This window comes from Panthera leo, chromosome A2 (genome assembly GCF_018350215.1).
Source record: "Panthera leo isolate Ple1 chromosome A2, P.leo_Ple1_pat1.1, whole genome shotgun sequence".
NCBI classification, from domain to species: domain Eukaryota; kingdom Metazoa; phylum Chordata; class Mammalia; order Carnivora; family Felidae; genus Panthera; species Panthera leo.
This window is the reverse complement of record NC_056680.1, coordinates 18,969,813-18,997,699: the sequence shown is the minus strand read 5'-3', so window position 1 is coordinate 18,997,699 and position 27,887 is coordinate 18,969,813. Positions and strand designations below refer to the sequence as shown.

Sequence of the window (27,887 nt, the reverse complement as noted above, 5' to 3'; positions counted from 1 at the left end):
CAGAGGTGGGCAGACACAGACCCCAATCGATGGAGGCAGGGCAGGACAGGGCCACAGGGAGGCATGTCCTCCTCCAGCCTCAGGCCAGGCTGTGTGGTCCTTGCACACTTCCACCTGATAGTCACTCCCTCTAATTATTTGTTCTTCCTAAAGTGTCCAGCAACCCTATTCCACCCCTCCCAGCTTCCCCCTCTCCATCTCCATGGGGGCCCCAAGGGTAGGGCTAGGCCTCTGCTTGCCACTCCATTCACATGCCTCCCTTCCATTCCTGGGGCTCTGAATCCTATTCTGTCATCTCCAGCCCAGCTTCTCCCCTAATCACCAGCCCCATGTCCATCACTGCTCTGAAACCTCCCCTAGACACTTTAGGCACCTCCAGTGGCCCCTGCTCCTAGTCTCTCCACTTTGTGGTCTCTCACCAGCCAGAGCAAGCCCCCCCCCCTTCCACCCCTACACCCTGTCAGTTTCTTCCCCTCCTCAACCCCCACCTCACATGTGTGTCTCTGTTCTCTGTCTCTTCTCATGGGCCTCCAGCCTCCTCCCTGGCTCTCATCTTTCCTCTACAATCCATCCTCTACATGGCAGCCAAGGGATCCTGCTGAAAGAAATCACATCACTCTCTTGCTCATAAACCTTCTGTGGCTCCACAGTGCCCTGAGGATAAAACCCAGACATTCTGGTTTGGATTGTGTAGGAAGTAGACGTGGTAGAGGGGCAACTGACAGCAAGAACTCTGAGGAGCAGTCTACAAACTTACTAGCTGCATATTACTTTGGAGAAATACCAGAAACTCCCTCTGCCTCCATTTTCTTATCAGTAAATGAGCCTAACAGTAACATCAACCCACTGCAGTGGCTAAGGTCAGGACTAAGGGGGGAAATGAAAGTAAAATGTAAAATGTTTCCATGTGAGTGGCACATGGAAAACTCTAAGTAGGGGTGAGTCCTATGATAGTGATCTCTGCAAGGCCCTGTCCCCACCCAAGGTCCACCTGATCTCCCCCCACTTAACACATCCACGCTCAAGCCATGTGACTGACCTTGTTCACTCCATCCTCTTGCTCCTCCCCTTGATCCCTCTCCACTCATTCTTCCTCCCTATCTCTCATTCCATGGCTGTGAGCTGGGCCTCTAGGACTCCACTGTCCTGGAGCTTTCCCCACCCCAGGCCCAGATCCCACTGTCTTGCTGGTGAGTCTCTTCCATCTGGGTCTCTGTTTCCAGGCCCAGAATAATCCTTGAGGGTGCAGGTAAATATCTGTCAAATGAAATGAATGAATCACACAAACTCTCCCCCAACCTTTCCAGGGGTTCTCCCCCTTCCCCCCACCCCCCACCTCCTGGAACTAGGAAAGCTGTAAACAACTAATCCTGCTGCCACTATAACAGTATTTGCCATTATTGTATGTGCAGAGAAGGCAGGAACTAATTGTGCCTGGGAAGGAGGCTTCTTAGTGGAAGTGATGTGGGGAGTGGTAGAGGGAGGAGAGAGCTGAGGAAGAATGTGGCAGGAACAGGGAATCTGGAGGTGAAACTGTGAGACCAGGTTTGGGGAGGGGCCAGGGAGAAAATCAAGGGTCAGAGCTGGAGAAACCCCATTGCTTTACAGCTGAGGCAATTGAGAATCAGAAGGGGCTGGGACCCATCCATGGTCATCCAGAGACAACACGGACAGCTTGCTTCCCTCCCGTTTGGGAACCCAGGAGTCTTTTTGAGAGATGTCATTTTGGGAGCAGAGGATAGCTGCCTAGCCAGGGCCTCATGGGCCCCAAAGGAAGCAGGACTTGTCTCTGTGCACACTGGTCCAGCACCACCTGGACTAGACCATAAAGACAGTGAAATGACAGCCAGCAGAACTGAGGACAGCACTCTGGCCAGAATGGAGAAGTGGCAGCTGCCGGCTCACTCAACTCCCTTGCTCACTCTGACAGCTAGAATAGCCCTGGGGCTCACCACACTCCACAGAGCAGGTGCAGCTTGTACTGAGTTCCTACCATGCACCAGGCTGAGCAGGGTGAGGAATGGAGACCCCCTCAGTGGGCCATGACACCCCAGGCCACAGGCTCCAGGAAGGGGAAGCTATGAGTACTTCCTCAAAGACAGTTTCGGGGTGGGTGTGTCTGCCCTCATTCAGAGTCCAGGAACAGGCAGGACCCTACAGGGATACCCAAAGTCCAGGGTCCTGACCACCCCACTTCCATAGCTCCCAGGTGGCAGTCCCCAGCAACTCTGATCACCAAATCACAGGCCTTGCAGATAGGGCTTCAGCAGCTTCTGCTTGTAGATCTCAGTGGCCAGAGCTGGCTCCCTCCCTGCAGCCCTGAGCCAGGCTCCACCTCCTGGGTACATCCCCTGCACTTCCCCCTTCCTGCTTCTTAGCCCAGAAGCAGTTTTGAGATTGGAGTCAGGTACCCTTCCCTCTCTGCTCCTTCCTTTCAAACCTCTCTTCCCAGGCTTCTCTTCCCTCCAGAGAAACAATTCCAAGCCTGGGAGGTCTTGGAGTCCAGGGTCCCCCTTCCTGGTCATCTGCCTCCTTCAAAGATAATTGGCTTTGGCATGAAGAACCCAGGCCAGAAGTTTCTGGATGGGGTAGGGGGCTCCACCTGACATGGGGACAGGAGGGTCTGAGAAGATGAGTCATCTACTCAACCATTGTCTACTGTGCCACTGTGCTGAGAACCCTAGGGAGAGACAGGCAGCTGGGACCCTGCCCTTCAGGAGCACATGCCAAACAAGTAAACAGGGAAACAGAAACAGTTTCAGAGGAAATCAACAGGGTGACAAGAGAGCCACTGGGAGTATACACAGGAGTAACAGTCTGAGAAGATCTTCAAATGATAAGAGACCAACAGTGTGATAAGCCAAAGAGTAATAGGTGGAGGTAATAGCAAGTGCAAAGACCCTGGGGTAGAAAGACACAGGGTGTTCCTAGAACAGAAAGGAGGTCAGCTTGGCCAGAATAGCAAGAGCAAGAGGTACATATTGTGATGTGAGAGAAGACTGCCATAGGGCTTCACTGAGTAGGGCAGTCAAGGAGTTCCCAAGTCCCTAAGAGATGCTGAGGTAAGGGTACATCTGAGCCTGCAGCAGGCATCAGCATCTCTAGGCCAGTGACCCATGCCTGGCCTTGCAAATACAACTGGTCCTGGCACTCAAGCTGCTACTGAGTAGGGGAGAACTGTCCAGGGAGCCCTTGGGGCTTGGTGGTCAAGTCTGAGCTCAGCCCCTCTCCTTCCCCTTGAAGAGCTCATGGTCCAACTCGCTACTGTGTCTGCCACATACACAGCCTCTAAAGGCCAGCTCCCCAAGAAACCCAGGGTCCTCAGAGGGCCTGGGAAATGATAATCAGCCTATCCCCAGGAGCCACTCTTCTGTTCACCTTGTTGCAGCCCTCCGTGTCATGCTGTCCAAAGGCTGGGGCTGGTAGCCTCTCCCGCGACTTGTTAGGGCCTTCATTAGCAATGCTTCCTGGAATTTAATTTAATGAAGGAGCAAAAACAGCCTAATGAAGGTGATGCAAAAGCAAGCAGCCCATGAGGTGCCTCCAAGGCCCAGCCACCTGGGCTCAGGGGCTTCCTGCCGATGGTAACTGGGAGTAGAGGGGCAAGAGAAAGGGGACTTGTCCTGGGAGGGATGCTGGCCACTGAGTCCTGGGAGTAGGGGACATTGCTCTGCCACACTGCATGGAGCAGATGCTACTACTGAAGCTAACTACGCAGAGGAATGAGCCTGGCTGGGGCCTGCTTCAGACTGCTGGAAAAAAGTTTTTAGGATGCTATCAGCCAGAGCAAAGGTTCTAGGCCACCATGGGATGTCAGATGTCCAGGCTGTGGGCTAGCACCAGGGGGTGGTAGCAGGGGCCAGATCATCAGGGCCGAGTTTAGATTTTATTCCAAATTTAATTGTGATGGAAACAACTAACGTTTTGTTTTGTTTAACAGCTAGGGTGGTTTTTTGTTTTTTTTTTTTTAATTAATTAATTTCAGAGAGAGATCACGCGAGCAGGGCAGGAGCAGAGAAAGAGGGAGAGAGAGGCAATCTCCCCACTGTCAGTGTAGAGCTTGATGTGGGGCTCAAACTCACAAACCATGAGATCACACCCTGAGCCTAAGTTAAATGCTTAACCGACTGAGCCACCCAGACACCCCACAACTAGTGGGTTTTTAAGGGAGGGTGACATGACCTGCTATTTTAAAGTTCCCTTTGGCAGTTATGAGGAGTAATGCCCCTGTGGAGAAGGGAGAAGGGAGGGAGACAGAGGGGGACCACTATATGGTGCAGAAGGTTAAGGTGATGGAGGAAAGCTGAAGGAGACACGGTTGTCCCTTGTCGCCTAGAAGGTAGCTCCGGGGACATGGAGTGGGGTGTATGTATACCTGGGCTGAACTGTTTCTTCTAGCAAGTTTGGGCTGGTTGGTCCCCTTTCAGCCTTCTCCACAGACTTGGCCTCTCCTCCAAATAGACATTTAAAGAGTATTAGTTTAAAAGATTCTTCGCGCCCCACACCTGCTTTCCCACCTTTGTGGGGGAAAGCACTCCTCACTTCCCCTGCTGGAGTTCCCTTCGCATCTCTCCACGGCTCGAAGCACTCTATGCCCTGCCCCCAGGGCTTGCTCAGAGCTAAGGCTCCCCAGGAGCCCCAGGACTGTATTTCACAACGGGAAAGGCCCAGAGCTCAGGCACAGGGCAGAGAGCTGCGAGGGTGCAGCCTCGCAGACCAGCGCCTGTCCCGCCCCCCGCGGCCTCCGGCCACCGTCCGCCACCCCGCGCAGCGCAGCCCCCTCACACCTCCCCATTTCTTAACCCGGTTCCTCAAGTTCTCGGGCCCACGCCCCGCCCCAGCGCCCTCCGCCCTCCAGGCCGGGCTAAAGCCGGAAGCGGCCTCTGAGCTCGCGCCCCGCCTCTTCCGGGTCCTCTCTAGGCGGGAGTGCTGGACTTCTGTGGCCGCCGGAGGCCCGGCAAGGTTTCGCGGGGCAGCGGCGCCCTCTGGCGTGCCTCAGGCGCAGCGCGGGAGCCGAGGCCGACCCAGCACTTCCTCCGCCTTCGCGCAGCCTTTGCCTCTCCTGCCGCTGCTGTCTTCCGGCTGCCACTCGAGGTTATCCCCACCAGGCTTGCTTTCTCGCCTTGTTTAGTCTCCGACCCTGGCCCCGGCCTCCGCCCATCTGCCTGCCACTTGGAGCGCCCGTGGCCCTCGCCTGATCCCCGCCTGCCTGGCCTTCCCAGCCATAGAGGAAGACCGTTCTCTCGGACCATCCCCAGGACGTGCCCTAACAGCCGCCTTCTACTCCCTCTGGTCGTGGCACCTTCCCACCCTCTGTTCCAGGATGCTCTCCCGCCTCCCCAAATTCACAGCGGAGATCAGGCGCCAATTTGGGGGACCATCCCGGGCAGCCACTTCCTGGCTTCCTCGGGGTCGGATGGCCCCGTGTCTTTCCCTCGTGCCCAGCCTGGGGACGGTTGTGTTTGACCCCAGGGTGGACTTGGTCAGGATAAGGAGAGGGGTTCGGGCATGTGGGGAGGGGGTCTCAGAAGGCTAGGTCAAGAGTGGCTCTAGGAGTTCAGCCCCTTCCTTCCTTCCAGATCAGGCAACCCTGTAGAGGTCCCTGTCTGGCCTTCTGAGGACCTGGCCACGTGTGGGACTGGCAGCTCCTCGCTCACCTACCCAGGATGACAAACGTTGAGGTCCTGGCCCCTTTTTGACCACCTTTCCCTTCACGTCCCGCCTGGAGCCTTCCTGCCTGCCTTCCTCCCACACACCAGGCTGGAGGACTTTTTGGACGGCCTTGGAGCCTCAGGGCCTGGCTGCACTGCCATAGCTGACCATTCCAGCCACCCAGCCCTACAAGGTGTCTGGCGGGTCACAGCACAGCCCAGACTCCCGCCATTGGCCGCCAGGGGACAGCAGAGGCCGCCTTCTGCAGAACTCGGGTTGGGGCTGGGAGTATGGGGGATCAAGCTGCAGTCTAATACTGTCCAGGTCCTGCCGTGCGTGGCAGGGCAGGTTTGCAGCCTTATGTGGTTTTGAAAGCAGTTTTATTCTTTCAGATTTCTTCCAGGGCTGCACTTTCTAAGTAACTTCCAGTCAATTATTCCTGTTCCAAGTTGTTTGAAAATCAGTTGCTGGATGACTTTAAACTGAGATCAAGGCAGACATCTGGATGAGTCCTCTGGGTCCCTCCATGTGCTCCTTCATGTCCCTGGCTACCAGGGCTTGGCCAGGCCAGGCAGTGTCCACCCTGTATACCCTGATGCCAACTGTCCAACCTCCAGCTACTGTCTTCTAGCCCACTATCTCTACAGCCCTGGCCTTCACCAACCTCCCACCCATGGTCCAATCTCTCCTCCTCAGTACCTTCTTCTCAGTCTTCCTAAAAGCCTCTGTTGGCTCTGCTCCCCTCACTTCACACAGATCTTACCAGTCTGTAGTCTTACCAGTCCTGGGGCGCCTGGGTGGTTCAGTCTAAGTGCCCAACTTCAGCTCAGGTCATGATCTCAGGGTTCATGAGTTGGAGCCCCACATCAGGCTTGCTGCTGTCAGCCTGTCAGCAGAGATCCCGCTTTGGATCCTTTGTCCCCCTCTCCCCGCCCCTCCCCCACTCATTCTCCCTCTCCCTCTCTCTCTCTCTCTCAAAAACAAAACAAAAACATTATAGTTTTACCAGTCCTACCTCTTCCTCCTCTACCCACTCCAGTCAGGCTTGCCCTTCCCTCCACAAAACAGCCGTGACCCACACATTGCCGAACCCAGCTGAAGCTCCATGCTCACCTCCTTGAGCATTTGACCCCCGTCTGGCTCCCACATGCCCTCTTCCCCCTTTGTTTCCTCCTGGCTCCCCTGCTTAGCTCTTTCTCTGATTCCACCTTGGCTCTCCTATCTCCTAATAGGAGTGTTCCAGGGCTCCATACTGACTGCTGCCCTTCGGTCTTCACTCACCACCCTCATCTCATCCAGGCCCCTGACCTTAACTACTGTCCACTGGTTTTGCCTCCCAGACTCTGGGTCCAGTTCTGGCCACTCTACTGAACTTGAGTCTCATACCCAGTGGCCGACTTGGCATCCCCACTTTGATATCTAGTCGATTTTTAAGACTTTTCATGGGCAAAACTGATCTCCCTCCCAAGAACTGCCTCCTTCAGTGGATGCAGTGGCAGTTTGGACCCTAGACAGCCTTGGAGTCACCCTAGACTTGTTTCTTCCCCACTCCACCCCCATGTCCAAATAATCAGGGAACTTTGCTGCCTTTACCTCCAGCACATGTCCAGCATCTCACCCCAACTGTGCCACTACCTGGGCTGAGCTACCTGACATGTCTGTCTGAAATTGCAATAGGCTGTGTGTCATTGTCACCCTTGGCTCCCCATCCCACACCCCAGAGTCTAAGCTCCATGTAGCAGCTGGAATAATCCAGAGTTGCTGCTGAATCAGATCCTGCCCCCTTCTCTGTTCAAGAATTGGCATTGGGTCTCACCTTTCCCAGAGAAAAATCCAAAGCCCTTATGGTGGCTGGCAAGGCCCCACATCTTCCCCCCTCAAAAGCCCCCACTTGTCCCTCCTTCCCTCTACTGCCTCACTCAACAGCAGCCACAACGACTTCCTGGTTGCTCCTCTCACAGGTATGTTCTTCTGAACTTTGCACCAGCTGATCCCTCTGGCTGGAATGTTCCCTGCAGGCATCCACATGACTTCCTCCCTCTCCAAATCTCTGAAAAGCATATTTTTCTCAGTGAAGGCCACCTTGACCCACCTCCAGACCCCCTGTTCTCTATTGCTCCTACCTTGCCATTTTAGTACCTATGGTATGACCATCTTCTAACAAATAATGTAACTTACTAATTATGTTTCATGTTTCTGGTCTGAATTCAGTCCCACACCTAGAATGTAAGCTCAAGGAAGGCAAGGGCCTTCACTTTGTTTACTGCTGTGTGTACAGGTGCTGGAAGGATGCCTAGCACATGGGAAATCTTGATAAATATTCGTTGAATGAGTGAATTCCTCTTCCATCAATAGGTGAATGTACACATGTGCACACAGGTGAGGAGGGTGTGGGCAGGGGGAAGCTGCTGGTCAGAAGAGACCAAGGCTGACTTTGGCCCCTTTACCTGGTCTATATCATCTTGTCTTGCTGTTACAAGTGGTCATAAGAAAAGCAGTGAAAATAAATATAGAAGACCTTTGTGCTGGAGTTTCTGGCTGCTTTCACTCGTTCATTTCCAAACAGAGCAAATTTTAAAAAGCAAGAAAGAAGGAAAAAAAAGACCTAGGAAATTCTTCAAAACATACAAAAATGACTATGACCAAGGGCCTGCAGACCCATCCTTATGGAGGCTGAGTGACTGGACCTTGACAGCCAGGAACAAGAGATATTCATTTTCAAACAGTCATGTGGACACTTGGTATAGTCTAGCGGCCACATTGCCTGCCCCTTCCCCCCTAGAGAATGCTGCTCATGGTCCATGTTAGAGGAGACCTTGCTGAGCAGGCAGAGAAGACCTCTTGGGGGCCAGAGTCCTTCCTCCACCCCGTGTGTGTGTGCGCGCACATGCGTGAGTGTGTGTGTGTGTGTGTGTGTGTGTGTGTGTGTGTGAAGCAGGTGGACCTACTGTCAACACATCCTCTTGGTCTGAGAGGTCTAATGCCAGGCCTGGGGTTTTTAGGGAATCCAGGCAGTCTTGCTGCTGCTCTGACCTGCAGCCTTCTTTGGACAGAGTATGAGAAAAGACCCCCAAGGTCTCTCAGCAGGATGGACCCTGTCCTCCACTGCCTCCCACTCTCTAGGAGCCAAAGGCTCCATGCAGGGCTATGACCTAATCTGATGAGGAGGAAGCCAGAGACCCCCAGAGGGCAGCCCCTCACATCAGGACACTCTGGGCTGCAGCCACCTCTCGGCCAGTGTCTGGCTCTTTTCTGGGGCTGCAGGGCTCCTGGGTAAGTCCCCAGGCTGGAGTCAGGCGCCTGGGGCTGAAGGGAACTAGACTCGGGAAGCCCCCCTCTGATCAGTTGGCACAGCCATGGGCCTACCAGCCACCAGCTTGAGGAAATTCTTTCTTGAGGGGTTTCCCAAGCTGGCAGCTGCCTCGCCAGTTCAAACTGGATTTTTCCTGTTGCCCTTTCCCTGGCGGCCTAGCCGGGTGCAGGGTCTCTCCTAATGAGGGTTTGGTGCCAAGGCCCAGGCGGCTCCGTCTTGCTGGGTACCAGCTGGTTGAGGCCTGTCCCAGGAAATGAGCAGCTTCCTAGTTTCATCGGGGCCAGGGCACTTGGGACTACCCTGCATCTTTTGGCCAGTCCTGCCCTGCCTTGGACCCCCTACTCAAAACTCAGGGCTCCAAACACGGGAACTCATTAACCCACCTTTATTCACAGTGGGTTTTACCATTAATAGAAGATCAGCCTGACAACTCACAGAATTCCTGGATTTTTGTCCTCAGACTCAAGGCATTAGCAGAGGATTGACATGGCAGCCAGGGAGGGCAGGGGGCCCTTCAGCAGGGTTTCTTCAGGGCTCAGCTGCCCCCTTGCTCAGACCCTCCCTGGAGCTACTGGGGATGCACCTCACGTTGCCTCCTTCCGGAGCCTCTCTCTGTCCCATTTCCTGGGGCCTCATTAATTCCTCCCCACCTCACCCCGTGAGAAAGCAGGTCTGTGCTGAGCCTGGCCCAGGTCCAGAGCTGGGCCTGAGCATGCCACTGGCTGGTTTGGAAGGGGCCCTATCCTCACCCTCATCCCAGGGAAGGGGGCAGGAGAGGCTCCCGTTTCCATCCATATCCCGACTTCTACCCACTTGCCAGGAGCTCAGGGACCATGGGGAACAAGAATACACAACATAGCTGGTATTATGTATAATATTTATAAAAGGGAGCTGACAGCCTCTCCACTCCTACCCCGGATCAGCCCCTGGGGTCTTTGGCTCCCAGGGGCAGAGACGCTCTGGGCCCCAGCCTCTTTCTTCTCCCAGAAATGGAATGTGAGCTATGGCCCAGACTTGGGGTGGGGGGAGTCCCAGCCTCCCCAGGACTGGTGAAGGGGCAGGTCCCTGGGGGTGCCCACACCAGCCTCACATTTAAAAGAACCTGATGGCTTCAGGTATGGGGGTGGTCTGCTTCTGGTGGTGGGGATGGGAGAAGGAGACGAGAGTATCCAAGCGCTTGAGTCCAAGTGACTGAAAGGGGCCTCCGGGACAGAAGTGGGGGAAGGCAAGTGCTTTGAGGGAGGTGAGGCCCCAGAGTGCAGACCAAGGTCCAGCAGCAAGGTAGGGAGATGGCTGCAGGCTTGGGCTCCAACTCTGTGTGCCCTACAGACTGTGTAGGCAGCTGTTGGACCTCAGTGTTTGCATCTGTGCAAGGAGGGCAGGGGCCTGAGTGGGATCTGAGGCAACAGGACGGGAGCAAGGGCACAGCTCCACCCTGCTCCCAACTCCGGAAGCCCCTGTAGCCCGGGAGCCCAGCAAGGTAGTGGTCCAAGGGCCTTGGTCCTGGCTGTAACAAAAACCTTCCACAGAGAAGACGTGAGGCAGGGGACAAATGCCATAGTGTTAACCACGTCTTTCTTCTCCCCGCTGACTGGCCACTGGATGGGAGCAGGGGCTGAAGACTCTGGGCAGGGGTACTTGGACGAGTAGACAGAACAGGCCGGGGGTCTTCCTAGTGGCTTCCTCCATGCCGGCCGGTCCCTGACACCCAATCAATGATGATGAAGCTCAAGCTCATGGTCATCAGCAAGAGGCCAAGCACAGCGAAACAAAGGGCCTATGGGGTCAGGGAGTCAAGAGTCAGGTGTGAGGTCAGGGCAGCTCCCTCAGCCCCACACCAGCCCACCAACCTCCCGGATCCTCGCACCAAGATTTTGGGGGTAGACTTTGCAGGTTCCTTCTCGGTGGGTATGATGCGAAAGTAGAAGATGGCGGGGAAGATGAAGATGAGGCATGGGGCAGATGTGGCACCTGCAAAGAATGAGATATATCCAGCTATTGGCTAAGGTCCAGGGGTGAACCCTTCAGTGAGGTCAGAGATTCCTTGCTGGGGAAGTCTCATCTTGAGACTCTACTTGAGAGCTCTGCCTGATTCCGGAGAGCCCACCAGTCCCCCTGCCCCCCATTCTCTGTCCAACTGGATGGAAAGCTAGTACTGTTGGCAGTAGAAGAATCTGTCAGTGAATGAAGCTAGCAAAGAGGAAAGGTAAGCCAAAAGATAAAGACAAAGCCTTGAAGATATCGGGCTCCTAGATATAGCTATTCCTGAAGGCTTTTCCATTATTTAAGCCAATACCTTCCTCTTTGCTTAAATCATTTTGAGTCAGATTTTGGCCACAGAGAACCTATAGTCATGTCTATGATATCCATGACAATCAGCCCCCAGGTCTGTGTTTTGGTCCCTGCAGAGTTGGGCTGAGGAGTCAGTCTTGTGAGTTGGGTCACTCCAAAGATGTCTCAGAATTGTCTGATTTTCTACCTTAGAGCCACAACTGGGATGAGACAGTGGACAGAGCACTGAACCTATAGTTCCATGATCCTAGAGCTAAATCAAGGCCCCCCACTTACCAGCCGTATGGCTCTGCTACTCCCTTAATCACTACGGACTTCAGTTTCCTCATATGTGAAATGGGGACAAGACCCAATGAGACCCTTTGTGGAGGTCCCTGGCATCCGGGCTCCACCCCATCCCTCAGCAAGGGGGAACAGACTCTGGTTTTGAGCCCACAGAAGGGATTAGAATAGCCTTCAGGACAAAAATCTCAGACAGGAAGCCAAGTTGTGCACATGGCCAGCAGCTGTCACTAAAGGTAGGGTATGATCTCAGGAATCTGCCAGGATTTAGATAGGAAATTCTCTGGCCAATGTCCTGCCTCTATACACAGCTGGGCCAGACCCTCACCAATGACCCCGAAGATGCCCAGGATGTTGGGAGCGAAGATAACCAGCAAGTTGATACAAGTGAGCAGGCCGATGGCAATGAGTATGTGCCGCAGCCAGCTGAACTCCTGGTTCTTAAACAGCATCTGCTGGATGGCACGGCGCACCTGGGGGATGGGGGTGGGAAGAGTCACCAGTCTGTCAGCTCCATAAGTCCCACCCTGCATCGGTCCACCTGCCCACCGGCTCACCGGAAACAGAACGATTGGCACTGTGAGTGTGACTGCCGTCAGCACGGCCACACGCACACAGAGGATCAGCACGTCAAATGGGTCCACCTTGCTGTAGGTGTGCAGTAGCTCCGACTCCACCCCGTCTGTGGCAGGCAGGGAGGATGGTCAGCAGGTGGCCCAGGGAGGGGGACGGGCTCTGAGCCTGGGTTGACCCTGACACTGTGGGAAGTGGCAACAGACTCACCTCCACAGCTGTAGGGCACAGTTAGGCATCACGCACCTAGTTAGCACCTCCAGTATGCAGGGTGCCATGGCCACTGGCCAGCCCCTTGCCCCCCAGCCTGGCCTCTGCCTCTGCCCCCACGGTCCAGCCATACCGTAGAAGGTGAGGTAGCCGAAGAGGGCAGCCAGGAAGTACATGACATACATGACGGCGATGGACAGGTTGGAGATGTGCTGCATCTTCCTCTTGGAGGGGCTTTGGGGAAGCAGGGGAGGGGATGGGTGCCAAGCTGGGCCACACCGGAGATCCCCGTATGCCCTGGGGCCTCTCTGGCACCACACCCTCACCATTTGGCAGCTGAGGACGTCTCCTCCTTGCCCCCAGTCGCCCCTCATGGAAGCCATGGAGATCTTTGATAAAGTGACTTGGCTCCTGTCACTCCCCACCCCGCCCTGCCCCCACCCTATCAGGACCACATTCCTTCTCCCCAAACCAGTTTAAGGCAGCCACCCCCCTTGCAACCATAGACACCTACTCCTTGAGCTCCGTATAGATGGGCAGCACCTCGGGATGGCAGACGAAGGCGAAGGCCATGATGGGGATGGTATATGCTGTCTAGATAGACATGGTGACTGCGTCAGGGCAGCCCTTCACTCTCACCCGGCCCATAGCCCCTGCCCTGGCCTGTTGGAACCTGTGAGTTGAGTGTGAAGTAACTCGGGGTGCAGAAGGCTGCAGCCTCTGTTTCAGCCTGCAGCTGAGCCTCCTCCTTGGTGACCTCCATGAGGCTGACGTTGCCCGTGATGTTGGCGAGGTTGAGAGGCAGAGGGCAGGGCACATGGAACTTTTTGTAGATGACCTGAGTTGCAGAGAAGATGGGGGTATCAGGGCCAGACAAGGCTTGCCTGGGAGTCACTATGAAAACACATCTAGATCAGGACAGAAGGAGCTGCCTTCTGACCCAGGCTTCCCAGAAAGACCTGCCCCCTGCCCCTGACAGAGGAGCCCCCCAAGAGACTTGTCCCCTCACTCCACCAGCACGGAAAGTGACTCACTGCAATTAGGAAGAACACCATGCAGCTGAGAGAGAAGCCGCTGGAGTAACCCAGGTAGCCTGCAACGTGGGGGAAGGGCCGTGAGACTGGGGTCCCTTCCCAGGCATTTCTCCAACATTCCCCTCCAAGGCCCTAGCCCTGCCACGCTCACCAAGCTGCCGCATCAGTGCCAGGGGCAGAATGACGATGACAGAAACAAGGATCACCAGGTAGTTCCCATTCATGTACCAGTCCCTGCAGGAATAGGAGTGGGGAGCCAACATCAGAGTCCACTCAGACTTGGGTGAGGCCGTCTGCCTCCATACCTAATCGGGGCCACCTGAAAAATACTTGTTCATAGCTCGGAGTCTGCAAAATGGACATTCTCTCAGCACTGGCCTAGGCGAGGGGAGAACTAAGGAGCTCAGCTCCTGCTTGGTAGACATTAGGGCTATAGTCACTGCTGCTGTTTTTCTCAAGACACACAGGTCTGGGTCCAGCTTCCCCAGGGGGTGGCCCCAAGGGGCCCAAGGAGGTGGGTGGGATGAAAGACCCTGGCTCTGGGGAGGTGGAACATTTTCCATGGGGGTGTCAGGGACTTTCCAACATCCTGTACCCCTTGTGGTCCCTCCTGGCATCTGCATCCTGCACCATCCTGCACCTCCCCCCCCGCAATGGCGCAGAGAACTCAAGGGATAAGGAAGGAGACCCTCCTTCCCAGGGAAGCCCAAAGGCCAACTCCTTGGGAAAGGCACCCAGGACCCAGGGGGAAGAATCCTGGCTGTTTCCCTCCTCCCAGAGCTGCTCTCAACTTCAAACCCCCTCTGCTTGCCTGGGCTGTGTGGCCAAGGGCAGGGCATGGCTGTCTTCTCTGTCCCCACCCACAAAACATGGTTGATTCCATCAGTGCTGGCTAAACTGATGATGAGCAACTGGGACACCAAGGGCTTAATTTCTTGGTTGGGCGGGGGGGGGCGGGGAGGGGAGGAGGAGGGGGAGGGGGCGGCAGGCGCTAAAGCCCAAGCCCTGGTCAGGAATAGCAGGTGCTTAGAGCTAAGCCCGAAGCTCTCAGGTCCTCCTTTTCTCACAGGCTGTGTCCTGGCCCAGGTGGGGCCCAGTTTCCTCAGCCTCACCCCACCTCTCGCCCCATCTGGCCCTCCTAGGGGGTTCCCCTAGGTGCTAAAGGAGTGTAGACTGAATGTTAGCTCTGCTGGCAGCTCTCTGCCCCTCCACCAGTCACTTGCAGGCACTGTCTCATCTCTCCCACTAGCCCAGCCTGGGTTCCCAGGGCCAGTGGTGCATGTGGAGGGGTAGACCAAGGCCTCCCTCCTACCCTCACCCAGCCCCGCCCCACCCTGGGGCTCACGAAGTTTGCTCCTCCAGGTTCAGGAAGGTCTGTATGACAAGAGGCAGCTCGGACTTGATGATGTACAGGTAGCTGGACATGGCTAGGGGGAGAGAGGCGGGCAGGTGCTGGGGTCAGCCAAACCAGCCAGTCTTCAGCCCGCCCACCTGCCCACCACCTGTCTGGGTCTGCCTGCCAGGCCCACCTCCAATATTCTGCAGTGTGATGGCCAGGGCCGCTGCCAGCTTTCCTGGGGTCCCAAAGGCACGGTAGCCTAGCTGCTCATAGGCACGGATACCTGTGGGGACAGGAGTCAAAATAGTCAGGAGTGCTCTCCCCAGCCCAGCCCTCCCCTGCTCCAGGCTGGGTTGGGGGCTCACCCACGATCCCTGAGGACTTGAGTAGCAGGTGGATGGAGTAGCTGGAGAGCAGGGCGACGGCTGTCAACAGGAACCTGGGGAAGATGGGCGAAAAGGAGCCACTGAGGGCTTCGCTGGCTGGCAGGGGTGGTGAGCTCTGGGAGGCCTGGGCGTGTGGGTCTGTGACCCAGGTGTCTGGAGCCCCCAACAGGTGTGGATGCAAGCTCAACTGGCCCCGGCAGGGGCGAACACCGCTCAGTTTGACCCAGGGTAAGCCATGACCTAGAAGGGGCCCTCTGAGCACTACCTCCTTGAGTTCTTGGAACAAACATGGTTTCCATTTAGACTGCAGGGCAGAGCTCCCAAGTAAGGACACGTGTGTCCACACAAGGCCTGGCCATGGGGCTTCGTTCATCATGTGTAAACGGTGGTAGAAGTATAGATTCAGGTCTGTTAGGCTTGCCTGTGTCATAATCTCAGTGGGTTTACCAGGAAATGAGGGATATTTGTCTGGCCATGGCTGGTTTTTTTAGCCATGGTTTGGGTTGAGCCCACCCACAGCCTGGGTCCTGGGAGGTCATGGTTGGTGGACTGTTTAGAGCTCCTGTCTTTAGAAGGTTCACTGAGGGCACTCACAGGAAAAGGACGATGCCCGTGTTGGCCATGGCATAGGCGAGTCCCAGGATGCCACTGCCCATGATGGCGTTGCTGAGGTTGAACACTGACATCCCAAATGAAGTCTTCCCCACAAACTGCAGGCACCAGAGTGAGATGGGGGCGGGGGGAAGAGACAGCGACGCATGGAGGGTATCCCAATATTCCCCCTCACTGTCCCTTAACCCCCCATCGCTGCCCCAGAGCTCTTTGTTACTGCATGAAATCTCCCAAGCCCCCCACCCCACTGTGCCCCCCGGCTCACGTCTGTGAAGTGTGGCTCCTTGCTGGGGTTTTTCTGTAGGAAGCCCTCGCCCTCAACACAGCTCCGTCTGGGGCCTTCGACCCTGTAGGCACAGGCCAGAGCAGTCAGCTCAGCTCCGGCCCTTGCTCTGCATCCTTCCCTGCCCTGACCACGACTGGGTCCCTCTGCTCACCTCTGGTTGACAGCCGTGGGGGTGGTGACTGGGAGCAGCCCCTCTGAGTGTTTGCCGTTGGGCACCAGCTCCACCATTTCCGTCTGCAGAGGTGCCTCCATGGTCAGGGTCTGCCACCCGGAGCACTGACTCTCACACCAACACAAGTCAAAGGTCTGCAGAGCAATGGTCCCTCTGGTTATCCCTTCTCCCAGGACCCATGGCCCAGCCTCCCATGGGGAGTCTACAGCCCATCACACCTCCCAGAAGCTCACTCAGGATTTATGTGCACATGCAGCTGTGCCTGCTGCCTCCCCGGGACCTTTTGGGGGAGTAGAGCTCAGATACCTGAGTTCTCCGAGACATCCTGATGGGACACCTTGGCCAGTACGTAGCACTCCCCCCACCACTCACATACCAGTCCAGGCAAGCCCTTGGGACCTCAGTTTCTCCATCTGCAAAGTGAGGATCAGCTGGATGACCTGAGTTCAGAGTCCAGTGGTGCCTGGACCCCAGGATGCTGAGTCCCAGGAATCCAGACCCCGCGCTGGTGGTGGGCCCTGGATTGACACCCCCTCCCTGACATTAACACCGGGAGACGGTTTCCTGTGCCGGCCCTGTGTGCCAGGGGCCTCCTAGCCAACCTAGAATGGCACTGCCCGACGGCTGGAGGCCTTGGGAGAGGGTGAGGGCTGTGGGCCCTGTTCCCAGCCGCCCGGCGGGCACTGCTGGCAGCCAGAACAAAGGGCCTTCTGTGGTCTGAGAGCTGGCGCTGGGAACGGCAGGCGCAAAGGCTACCCCCCCGGAGCCAGGAGGCCTGAGGCGGTGCTGGGTGGCTGGACACCTGGGCCCTGCCCGCCTGGCTGCAAAGGGCCCTCAGGGGGCCATCCAGGAAACGAGCGTCCCAGGGCCGAATTCTCTGAGCCACACAGTCCTCACTCTCCACACAGCCATGACCTCAGGGCCATGTTCTCCTTCAAGCCTCTCTTCCCCTGCTAGGGGAATACCCCTACCCCTTAGGTGACCACCCTCCAGTAGTGGACCATTGGAGCAGATTCTCCATTTCCTAGAACCCCAGGCCAGGAACTCAGGGTCTTAGGCAGCTGTAGAGGAGTCTAGGCCACTGGATCAGTCCTCCCTTCCCTGTCCTCAGGGCATGGCTCTGCTGGGCCTCTAAGGAGCCAGCTCCCCCCCACCCTTGCCCCCCACCCATCACTGGGGCTGGAAGCCACCTACCCCATGCCCAGAAGGTACCTGGCACAGTGCCCCAGGATCTATAAGGACATCCTGAAGGCCAGAGAGGCCAGAAGGAGAGCTAAGACCCTAGTCGAGATCAGGGACAGGGCAGCACTGCCATGCAGGTCAGCCACAGCCTAGCCTGTTTTTTGTTTTGTTTTTTTAAGATTTTAATTTTAAGTAATCACTACACTCAACATGGGGCTCAAACATACAACTCTGAGATCAAGAGTGACCTGCTCTACTGACTGAGCCAGCCAGGTGTCCCTATCGGAGCCTAGGCTTGGTGCCATGACAAGCCCTCTGCTTGGGAATCCTGAATCCCGCCCTGAACCCCCCATCCCCACTCCGGATCCTGATGGTCTCAGGTGTGCTTAGAACCCAGAACACCAGGGTTCTTAGCACTTGGGGCTATGTGTGGGGACAGAAGGCTGGGTTCAGGCCTCAGGCCCCAGTGTCCTGGAGGCAGCAGCCACACAGAACTGACTAGATGACCAGCCCACCATTGCCCCAGGCAGCCCCAGACCAGAGTTCAGATCCCAGGAACCTCGGTCCTGGAGACTCCACACTTGGAACCCTCGGGCCCCCTCGGCCTGCCTCTCTTTCTTCTGATGCTGGCATCTGAACCCATCTCACCTCCAGCCCTGTCCATTCAGGTCCACGACAATGTGAACATCTCTCGTGCCCTCTTCCCCTGGATGAGTCTCTGCCCTAAGCCTCACTATCAGCACCTCTCCAAGGATCCCAGCTGGATGTGGAGATGCCAGCACCTCATCTCCAGAGTCACTCCAGAGTACCCCCTGGCTCTCAGCTAGGGTTGCCCTTTTCGGGCCTCCCACCCTGGGCAGGCTGGGACAGGCCCTCAGAGTGTGCTGAGTTGGCAGCTTGGACAAAGCACCCTTCTCTGCCTTAATATCCTTCCCTAGCAGCCAGCACTACCTCCAGGGAGACCACAGCCCATGGCATGGTCATGGCCAAAGTGCCCGAGTTCCTGTCTCCAGGTTCCCCATCCCCCCAGCAGGACCTACGCCTAGACCTTCACAGCCTGTCTGATACTCACAACCAGTCACTGCTGGATCTTGGGCTGGTTTGAGGTCCCAGAGAGGACATGGAATATCCTTCCCTAAATGGCTTCTGGTCTAGAAGGGACAAAATCCCCAAACATAGCCCCCACCTTATAGTTCCTGCAACAACTAAATATGAGCCACATAGTGCTGGGACTCAAAAAAGGGGGGAGAGAGGCATCAAGGAAGGCTTCCTGGCAGAGGAGGTGATGGAGCCATTTCTGAAATTCCAGGAGTCCCAAAAGTGTGGAATAGCAAAGAATGCCTTAAGCAGAGGGCACAGCATGGGCAAAGGCTCTAAGGTGTGGTATGAGGCAGAATGAAGGTTCCATGGCTATAGACAAACCTGACAAAGCCTTGAAGGCCAGGTCAATTAGTCTGTACTTCAGTGTAGGGCAGGGCTAAGGGCTAAGCAGCCAGAGTGGAGTGCTAGCCTGGCATGTGGACTCTCAGCCATTCCCTGAGGCTGGCAGTCCATTTCTGACAGCTCCCATCCCTCAGGCCTACCACCTCCCAGGCTCCTTTGTATCAGGGAGTCAGGGTGGACTCAGGGAAATCTGCCAGCAGAATCTGACCCACTGTTGAGAAAGTCCACAGTGGACATTCTGAGTCTGAGTCCTGGCCTGGCCCTGCCTTACTGTGTGACCACGGGTAGAGTATTCCCCACTCAGGACCTCAGTGTCCTCCTGCCCTGCAGAGGTCCCCAGAAGTTTGGCAAAGCTGGGGACAGAGTGAGGATCCTCTCCAAGGCCTTTGTCCCAGACCATGCCATGGGCTTCCAGAGAGGGGTCAGGTTCTAGTGTGGGGCTGTCACTGCGACCTTGGGCAGATCATCAGAATAGCATCGGTCATGGGTGCAGAATGGACTTGGGCAGGAAATCGATGGCCTGGGCCACTGCCCTGGGCCCTGTTTGCTCTGCTGGGAGATAAGGGCTAGGAGAGGCCAGGAGCCACAGGGATAGTGCAGTAGGTAACGCTCGCCCACGCGGGCATCACAGGGTGAGAACTTGTCAGGCACACCTTGGCAGGTGTTGAGTTTGGCTAATTAAAGATTTCGAGGTCCAGGAATCCAGGCCACCACAGGCCCACTGCTTGCATCAGCTGCTGTAGGACACATACCTCTCTGTCCCAGGATTGAGGTCCTTGGAACCACCAGGGACTTGAGCCCTGCTTTCCTCCCTAATGCTCAGGGACATAAATGGGTCTGCAGTGGCAGGCTGGCTACAGGGAGGCATCCACACTGTTCTTCCCTCAGTCCTTCCTGGCCGTCTGTGCTGATCGAGGCACAGACCCCATAGAACTTGTTGCCATGGTCCCCAGGCTTCTGATGCATGGGAAGTCCTAGCCTCAGCCCAGATCTCAGGGGAGAGGCAGCTGGTCTGGCCTGAGGGTCTGTTGTGGTTATCCCTGGAGGCTCAGGGATGAAGGCTGCTCTCAGTTCCAGCTCAGCCATCCTTAGTCCCCTCCTGGCTGAGACAAGGTGCCCCTCCTATCTTGGCACTCCCTGCCCACCTTCTTCTCCAGGCTTCAGAAGGAGAACATCATCTTAGGACAAGCTGTCAGTCAACAAGGAAACTAGATTCAATGGACATGTCTGAACTATATGTTCTCAAGGCACAGCCCCAGGGATTGGTGAGGAGATGATTGCTGAGGTCTGGGGGCTAGGGCTAGGGCATATGGAAGGGTGTTCTGAACAGAGGAGAATACTACAGCTCTGTGCACCCCCAGCCCTTCCTCCAGACGCACAACTCCAGATTTTGACCTCTGTAGATCCAGTACCCCTTCCACTACTCCTTCATCGTCAACAACACTGGGCAAATGGCCACTGCAAGGTCAACACCTGGCTGGTACTGAGGGGGGTGGTATGGAGGAGAGGGCACATCCAAGGAAAGGAAGATGGCCCAGAACATTGATGTGTTGGCAATACCGATCGCTCATAGTTTAGCTCCTTGGCCCTGGTGTGTGGGGTCTGTGCTTCTGTGTTCTGGGCATCCGGAAGTGTCTAGGAGGATCTGAGGGGCCCAGCTGGGGCCGGAAGTTGGACTTTCCTGTGACAGGGTACATTTGCTAGACACCCAACAGATGCTTGGAGTTGGACCTTGCCCCAGACCCCTAGGCCTCCCCTCCCACCCCGCCCAGGACCCTCCTTGCTCCCCCAGTGGAGGCTGCAGCTGGAACCTCTTGGTCAAGACTGGGCCAGAGCCAGCAGCAGCCCCCTCCCCCCATTGCCAGCCCGCTGAGAGGGACGTGCAGCTGGAGGCCCAGCCAAGGCAAAGGACAGGACATCACGTGCCTGTGGCCCCCCCAGGGGCAGGGGAGACCCCGAGCCAGCCAGCCCATCCTCCTCCCTGCTGACCCGGAATCCCCTGGAGGCGGCCAAATATTTGGACAGCCGGACTTCTGGCCCCAAGGAAAGCTGGAGCAGGGGCCTGGGGCAGCTCAGGACTCATTGGAGACCCCAGTGGAAGGGGGGAGGGGCTAAAGGCAAGGTTGGCCTGGAGGAGAGGCACCATTCAATGTCAGGCAGAAGCAGAGTGGCAGAGGGAGGGAAGAGAGGGACAAGGAAAGAGGAAGGGCAGAAAACACATACATGCAGTGCATGAATACTGATCTGGACAGAAAAAGAGACAGAGAGGCACAGGGAGATAGAGAAATGCAGACGGATATAAAGGTACACCAACAGGAAAACACACACAGAGGAAGGTGGATACACATTCAGACAGGGAGACAGAGAGAGACAGACAACCAGAGAGCTGAGAGACAGCGATGGCCAACCAGCCAGAGATAGCTAAATGGAAAAAGAGAGAGACAGGGAGACAGCCAACGAAAGACAGAGAGGACCCCAGAAGGAGTGAGAGGGAAGAGGGACCCAGAGGCCCAGGCGAGTGAGCTGCAGGCCCAGTGGGCACTTCAGGGATGGCCAGGCAGAACCCTGGAGGACCCCACAAGAAGGCTGCCCAGCATCTGCAGGTTCCTACAAGAGCAGGTTATGCCTCCGTTAGCTAGGTGCAGGGACATCCAGACAGTGGGTCTGAGCCCACTAGGGCTGCAGGTCCAGGCCCAGCTGGAAAGCTCACCACTCCCCAGTCCAGCACTGTCTACCCACACAATGGAAAAGATACACAGAGGTGATGGTGACCCCCATTCTCAGCAGTCATGCACGTGTGCAGACGTGCCGGCTGAGAGGCTGTGTACAGGACGTGGCCCGCAGAGCGGAAATTCAAAACCAAGCCACCCCAGGCCGCTGACCGGAAAGCCCCTCCTGCCCCAGCAGCTGGTCCTTCCCTTTGGCCCCCAGAAGCCCCGCCTGGTCTTCTAGAGTCCTCCCCACCCCCCCACTACCGCATCTGTCTTCTTATCCAGAGTTAAAGGCCAGCCCTCCACTCACCAGACTGAATGTTTGCAGGGCACATAGTAGGTGCTCAGTAAATGTTGTAAAAGGAATAGAATGGGTTCAAGGCCCTTGGCAAGCCCCCAACCCATCTCAACCCAGCTCCAAGTGGCCCCTGGACCCTGGTCATGTCTGAACTAGATCATGTGCCTGCAGAGCTCCTATCTTACTACAGCATAGTATACACATCCCACACAGGCTTTCTGTGCACACAGATACCAAACTGTACCTCCCTTGCAGCCAACCACTCCCCTAAAACATGCTTTCCCCTTAGAATGAGTGCCTGTTTTTTCCACACTCAGCCTGGACTTTCAGGGTACACTTAGTTTAGCTCAAAAACCTTCCCCGACACTACCCAGAGACCTGTTGTGCCTCATTTTCTCTATTTGCCCAAGGTTCCATGGCTACTTGCTAGGGCAGCAGGCACCAGGACAGGAGCAACTGATTCTCATGGTCTGGCCACCTGGAGCTCTGGACTGGGTGTGTGTGGTGAGGTTGTGATGAGGGCCAAAAGAACCAGTACTGAAGAAAGAGTGTTTTGAGAAGCCAGTGAGGACATGGCCTCTATGAGCTCAGGCAGAGTGAGGTTCTGAGACATATACCCCTCCCCTCCCCAGAGAACCAGTCCCCTGTCCCCAACCCCAAAGGGTCAGAGACTCTCATGGAATGATTCCAGTCATTCCAGCCCTCTTGGAGACGTGCCACACCTGGCCTCACCCACCCTGATTCCTCCTACATCTAGTGCTTCCTGCAGGAAGACTTCCATGGTTGTGCAGAACTTCCCCATCTCAAAATGGAACTGTCCCCAGATCTCTTCAGCTTTCTAGGCTCCAGACTGAGAAGCTCTGAAGAGTTTTCTTCCTTTCTTGAAGGAACTGAACTCCCATGCAACTGTTTCCTGAAGAGGAAGGGGTGGAAGGTCCAAAGGCCTCTTCCAGAACAGTGGCCCAAGGAAGTCATGGAAGAAAGGACAGGACTGGGCGACTGAAGGAAGGATGGGCCTGGGTCGAGGAGTCCCGCAGGGTGCAAGGTGCAAGGACCTTTGACTTAGTCCCTTTCAGACTTGTCCTAGAGCTTACACCTGAGCTCAGCGCTCAGGTCGCCCTGGGGGGAGAGGGCGGATTCCCACAGGCCCCTCCCCTGGCCTCCCCCTCCCCGGGTGTAAACAAACGCACGCATTCGCTGTGGCCAATCGAAGGGGCCAATGGAACGGGGGCGGGCTCCTGCAAACCCGGTTTTGGTCCTTTCCCTCCGCCCGCGTGCGCGGCGCCAGCTCTTATACCCCCACCGGGGAATGAGGCAGCAAGGAGAGCACACAGAGCCCCGCCCTCAGGCCAGGGAGCCACACGCGCCCTGTTCCTGCCGTGCCCGCTGGCCCGGCTGCAAATGGCACGGACTCTGGGACCAACATGTGCCCCACGGCCCCTCAGGCAGCCTGGCCCGATCTGCCCTCAAGCCCCTGCCCAACGCAGCCGGGATAAATATACCCAGACTCCCGGTGTGCCAGCCGGGCAGATTTGCCTGTCAGGCGCCCGTCGGGGCAGCGCTCCAGAGCCCGCTCCCGGGCCCTTTTAGGCCCCCCTCCGGGACCCTCTCTAGCTAGTCCCCGTGGGCCCTGCCTCGGGAAGCCCATCGCTCACCGCCCGAGCCCCCAACAAGGCGTCCTGTGGCCCCAGCCCCGAGTGCTGCTGACCTCCTGCTGTCCCTCCCGGCCCTGCCGACAGGCCCTGAGGCGGCGAAATGCCTTTCCCAGGATACCAGTTCAAGCTCAGAACTGACCCCTGATTGGCGAGTCCCCGGACCTGAGCCCAGAGCGCGCGGGGTTCTGGCTCGCGGGAGGCTGGGGTGTCTGCCCGGGACGGGACGGGTAACAGGCGCTGCCCAGAGCCCAGCTACGGACGGGAGGGTGCACAGTAGAGCTCTGCCCGCCCGGTGCCCTGGACTGGGGGTCGGCGCTCCCAGCGGTACCTGGCCCGGCGGGTGGGGACGCACGGTGCTCCGCTCAGGCTGGCGCTGTCCGCTCTGCTCCCGGCTGAGCACAGCGACGGGGGATGAAGGGCGCCCGGCCCCGCCCCTGGCCCGCCCCCGGCCCGCCAATCCCAGGCGGCGGGCAGGAGGAGGGGCTGGCCTGGGGAGAGGCGGGGGCCCCGGCCCGCCAGGAGCAAAGGGGCAGCCCGAACGCTAAAGAGCCCCTAGGTAGGAGAGCAGCGGCTCCTGGAGGGGCTCAGTTGAGTCCTGCGGGCGGAACGCTTCAGTCTAGAGCAGATTCTCTCTGAGGTCTCCGAGTGTTCCCTTAACCCTTGAAATGCTCTCCTCTCACCTTCCGGAGGCCAGAAGCGAACAGAGCAGTGCTTAACCTCGGTGAAGGGTGCTTTCAGTGGGGAACTTTCAGACATCAGCCAGACACAAAATGTCTTTTCTGCTTGCCTCACTCTTCCAAGCAGAGGTGGGATGGGGTGAGGACGGGGGCTTTTCCTGCATCAATTCTTCTGTCTTCATCCCAGATATTCAGAAGAGATTGAGACTGGAACAGACAGGGGTAGGGTCAGTGAGGACAGGAGGGGAGCAACGCTGGGCTTGCGCTTCGCCTTGTTGGGCTCTCCCTTGGCCATGCCTCCCATTTCCGTATTTCTAAGGAATAACTGACAGCTATGTCTGCCCGTGGGAAGTAGGGCCTGGGACTCAGTGCCCTGGGAGGAGGGGTTTTAGGGCGTGCTGTTATTGGCTAGGGGCTCCTATCCCACCCCTGCCTGCTTCCCACCCAAGACCTTGGTGCTCAGGGTGGTAGGTGTTAAGGGCCCCCAGGCCTACCCAGCAGGGAGCTGGGAGAGGCCTGACCTTGGGGGTGAGCTGGGGGGGGGGGGTTCCCAGAACAGCTGTGTCCCTTGCTTCTCAGCCACTGGCTCTGATCCGATTAATCCCATGGCCTCTGCTGTTCTTAGCCAAGCTGGACGTCTCTGTGTCATGTCTGCCCCCCTCCTGGTAGGGGGGAATGCCCTCAGGGGACAGGCCTAACCTCTCCCCTGTCCTGGGCTGGGAGTCAGGCAGGACTCCTGGATTCTCTTCCTACTGACTCACAGCACCATCACAGCCAAGCCCTAGCCTATCTCAGTTTCCCTCTGTGTTACAGGGAAATGGCTCTGGCCTGAGAGGAGTGAATGAAGGGGAAGATGTGAGCTAAGGGCAGGGGATTCAGCTTTGGCTGGGAGTGCCAGGGAGCTGGGAGGACTAAAGGGAAAGGCACCGGGATGGTGGCAATCCCTCAGAGCATCCAAGCCCCTGCACTTCTGATGGCTGAAAAATAAGAAGGCACTGGTTTTCCCTCCCGATCTGGGCTGGTGTAATTCCCAGATGAGAGCTCACCTTGTCATGAGGGACCCTAAGTCTCTCATCCTCCAAAGGGGCTTGAGGACTGCCCATTGGACAGTCAGTAGGAGAGGTACTGACCAGGGTCTGCCTCCCCCACCTTCAGGCCACATACATCCTGGATGCTCACAGAAGTCATTTGCAAAGGGCTGAGTGCTCCCATTGGTAGTTCCTGAGGGGCCAGGCCTGGCATCAAGGTCACCCAGCATGTGGGTGTTGGGGTCCTCTATCCTGACTGGAGGGAGCAGGGGCCGGCTGGGCTGAGCTGCTGTGGGTGGCCCGAAGGCAGCATGATGTGGGGTCCCTGGACCAGACTAGTTGTGGCCAGGACGGGGGAGGGGCTGCCTGTTTGTTGATGCTAGGTCTGGGCCCCAGCCAGGGCAAACACAGCCCTGAGGCCTTTCCCGCCACCTGCCGAGTCTCCCAGCCCAGCCTGTGGTGACAGGACAGCTGGAAGCCAGGATGGGACTCTGAGAGCTGCCGGGGTGCCTTCTCCCAGAGATTGGAGGGAATGTCCATCCGTGAAGTACAGTGGGGGGGGGGGGGGGCAGCCACCTGGAGTGGAAGGTCGAGGGGAGTTTTAGCTCAGCTCTCAGCCCAGCCCCCACATCTACTCCCCCATCTCCAGAAACTGAGACACAGGCCCAAGAGACTGCCAGACACATGAAACAGAACTTAGGGTCCCAGGATGGCTCAGACTCTCCTTCCAGGGTACTGGCAGCCCTTTGCTCTCCTCCTCCCTCTTCAATCATGTCCTCTCAGCCTCCAGCCAGGTTGCCTCCTCTCACCATGTCACCACCTCCCCTGACGCATCATTCACACGGTGCTTCAAGACCCCTCTCCAAGAATGAGGCCTGTATTCACCTCCAACCCAGTCCTCCCCAGAGCCCAGCATCTGTACCCACTGACTCCTCAGATACTGTGCAGAGTCCTCCCTCACACACCCAGCTGGCCTCCCTGACATCCTCCCAACGTGATCCTTGTCCCAGTTGCCACGCCCCCCCCACCCCCCCACCCCCAAAGCACATGGCTGGCCACATGTGTTCCTGTTGTTCTGAGAACACACCAGCCTTCCCCTCCCTGGCCCTCTGCCCTCCTAGTTCCTGACCCTGTCCCTCCTTCTCAGCAGTCTCTTACTTCTCCTTCAACACCCAAATAGAAGATGGTCTCTGAAGGGCGCCTGGGTGGCTCAATTGGTTAAGTGTCCGACTTCGACTCAGGTCATAATCTCAAGGTTCGTGAGTTCGAGCCCCGCGTCGGGCTCTGTGCTGACAGCTCAGAGCCTGGAGCCTGCTTCGGATTCTGTGTCTCCCTCTCTCTCCCTCCTCCACTTGAGCTCTCTCTTTCTCTCTTTCTCAAAAGTAAATGGATAAACATCAAAAAGAAGGAGGAGGAGAAGGCCTCTGAATACCTGGCCAGCTCTTTCTGTACTTAATGTCGCCACTCTTGCCATCCTATCACACAGCCTCAATGTCTCTAAGTGCCCTCTCTGGGTTGTCTAGACAGGAAAGCTCCAGCCAGGTTGGAGGGCATGAATCAGGAAAAGTCTGATGGAGAAGCAACCCGTGGGCTTGGCTCTGCCAAGAGGAAGGGCACATGCCAGGGTGGGGAAGAGAAAGGGCATCTGGATGGAGGAAACAGCCTGGCTACAGAGAAATGCAAGTATGAGTGTGGGATTAGCACCAATGGGTGGAGGGTTGTGTACAGGGGCAGGACACTTGGCCTGGAGTCATGTGGGGGGCTTCAAGGCCTCATAGGAGAGGATGGTTCTCACCTCCACAACCCAGGATTGAGGGCCCACACCCATAGCTCCTCACTATGCCCTGCCCAGTTTGGTGTCTGGGAGGCTCCTCTTTGGGCACAAGCAGGGGTTTAGTTGGTGTAATACAGAGGGACCCATACGCAGACAGTCCTGTCTAGCCCTCCCCCGGCCTGGGTCCTCAGAGCCGATGACCTCTTGGCTGAGGCCTGCTCCCACAGTCCTGCCGTGCCCTCCCCCTCTCCCTTGAGATCTGGCCCCCAGCTTCTCTGGCCACTGAAGCGGCTTAATGAGCCCAGGTCACATGGGCTATGCTACTGCTTGTGGGGAGGGCCCAAGCCCCCATGGCCACCCGACCAGGCCCTGACGTCAGCGGCATTAACCGTGCACTAGGCTTGTCTAATCTCTGGTCAGTGGACGGGCCAGGTTAGTCCCGCCAGAGCCAGAGTTGAAGACCGTGAAGGCCCTCAGGGGCACCTTGAGGTTGCAGGTCAGGCAGGGATGGTGATGACTGAAGGAGCCCAGGGTAAATGGCCCCTACCTACAAGACTAGGGAGTGGCCACTGTGCTGGCTTTGGGCCAGCTCTGATCCTCTGCCCTCAACTGTGAATCAGGCATGGGCTCCCATTGATCCTGCTCTGTAAGGTGTAATTATACTGGTGTGGTGAGTGGGGCCGAGGAGGCTTTGAGCTGAGAGACTCAGCTCCCCCTCCCCCAGCATACTTGTGGCCATGGGCAGGGCAACTTGAGGCCAGGCAGTGTCCCCAGTCCATGGGATCCAGGAATGCCAGTCCTGAATCCCAGACCCTGGGGTCAGAGTTGCATGTGGAGGGGACCCCCTAGAAGGTGGGGTCCAGCCCCTGCCTGGTGTTTGGGCTTCTCTCTGCCCCTTGCCCAAAAAGGCTGGGAGCTCGTTGTTTTTCTTCCAAGACAAGGTGACTATGTGGAAGACCCCATTAGCC

The 27,887-nt window shown here is 56.9% G+C and overlaps 1 protein-coding gene and 1 long non-coding RNA gene across 2 annotated transcripts; both read right to left on the bottom strand.

Annotated features, from left to right (window-relative positions):
• Positions 1-506: 506 nt before the first annotated feature.
• On the bottom strand, positions 507-4,855 carry LOC122213383. The gene is made up of 4 exons (XR_006199487.1): positions 4,788-4,855; positions 4,376-4,451; positions 3,379-3,467; positions 507-1,257 (listed from the first exon to the last, which is right to left on the bottom strand). It is a non-coding gene; the product is annotated as an uncharacterized LOC122213383 (long non-coding RNA).
• A 4,974-nt stretch (positions 4,856-9,829) lies between these two features.
• SLC38A3 (solute carrier family 38 member 3) lies at positions 9,830-23,820 on the bottom strand. The gene is made up of 16 exons (XM_042927520.1): positions 23,769-23,820; positions 16,131-16,285; positions 15,959-16,040; positions 15,676-15,791; positions 15,061-15,134; positions 14,886-14,978; positions 14,702-14,783; positions 13,508-13,590; positions 13,357-13,415; positions 12,996-13,160; positions 12,837-12,916; positions 12,456-12,556; positions 12,097-12,221; positions 11,868-12,012; positions 10,833-10,936; positions 9,830-10,742 (listed from the first exon to the last, which is right to left on the bottom strand). Exons 2-16 carry the CDS (start codon positions 16,229-16,231, stop codon positions 10,638-10,640), a joined length of 1,515 nt encoding a protein of 504 aa, XP_042783454.1. The 5' UTR covers positions 16,232-16,285; positions 23,769-23,820; the 3' UTR covers positions 9,830-10,637.
• Between the last annotated feature and the right edge of the window lie 4,067 nt (positions 23,821-27,887).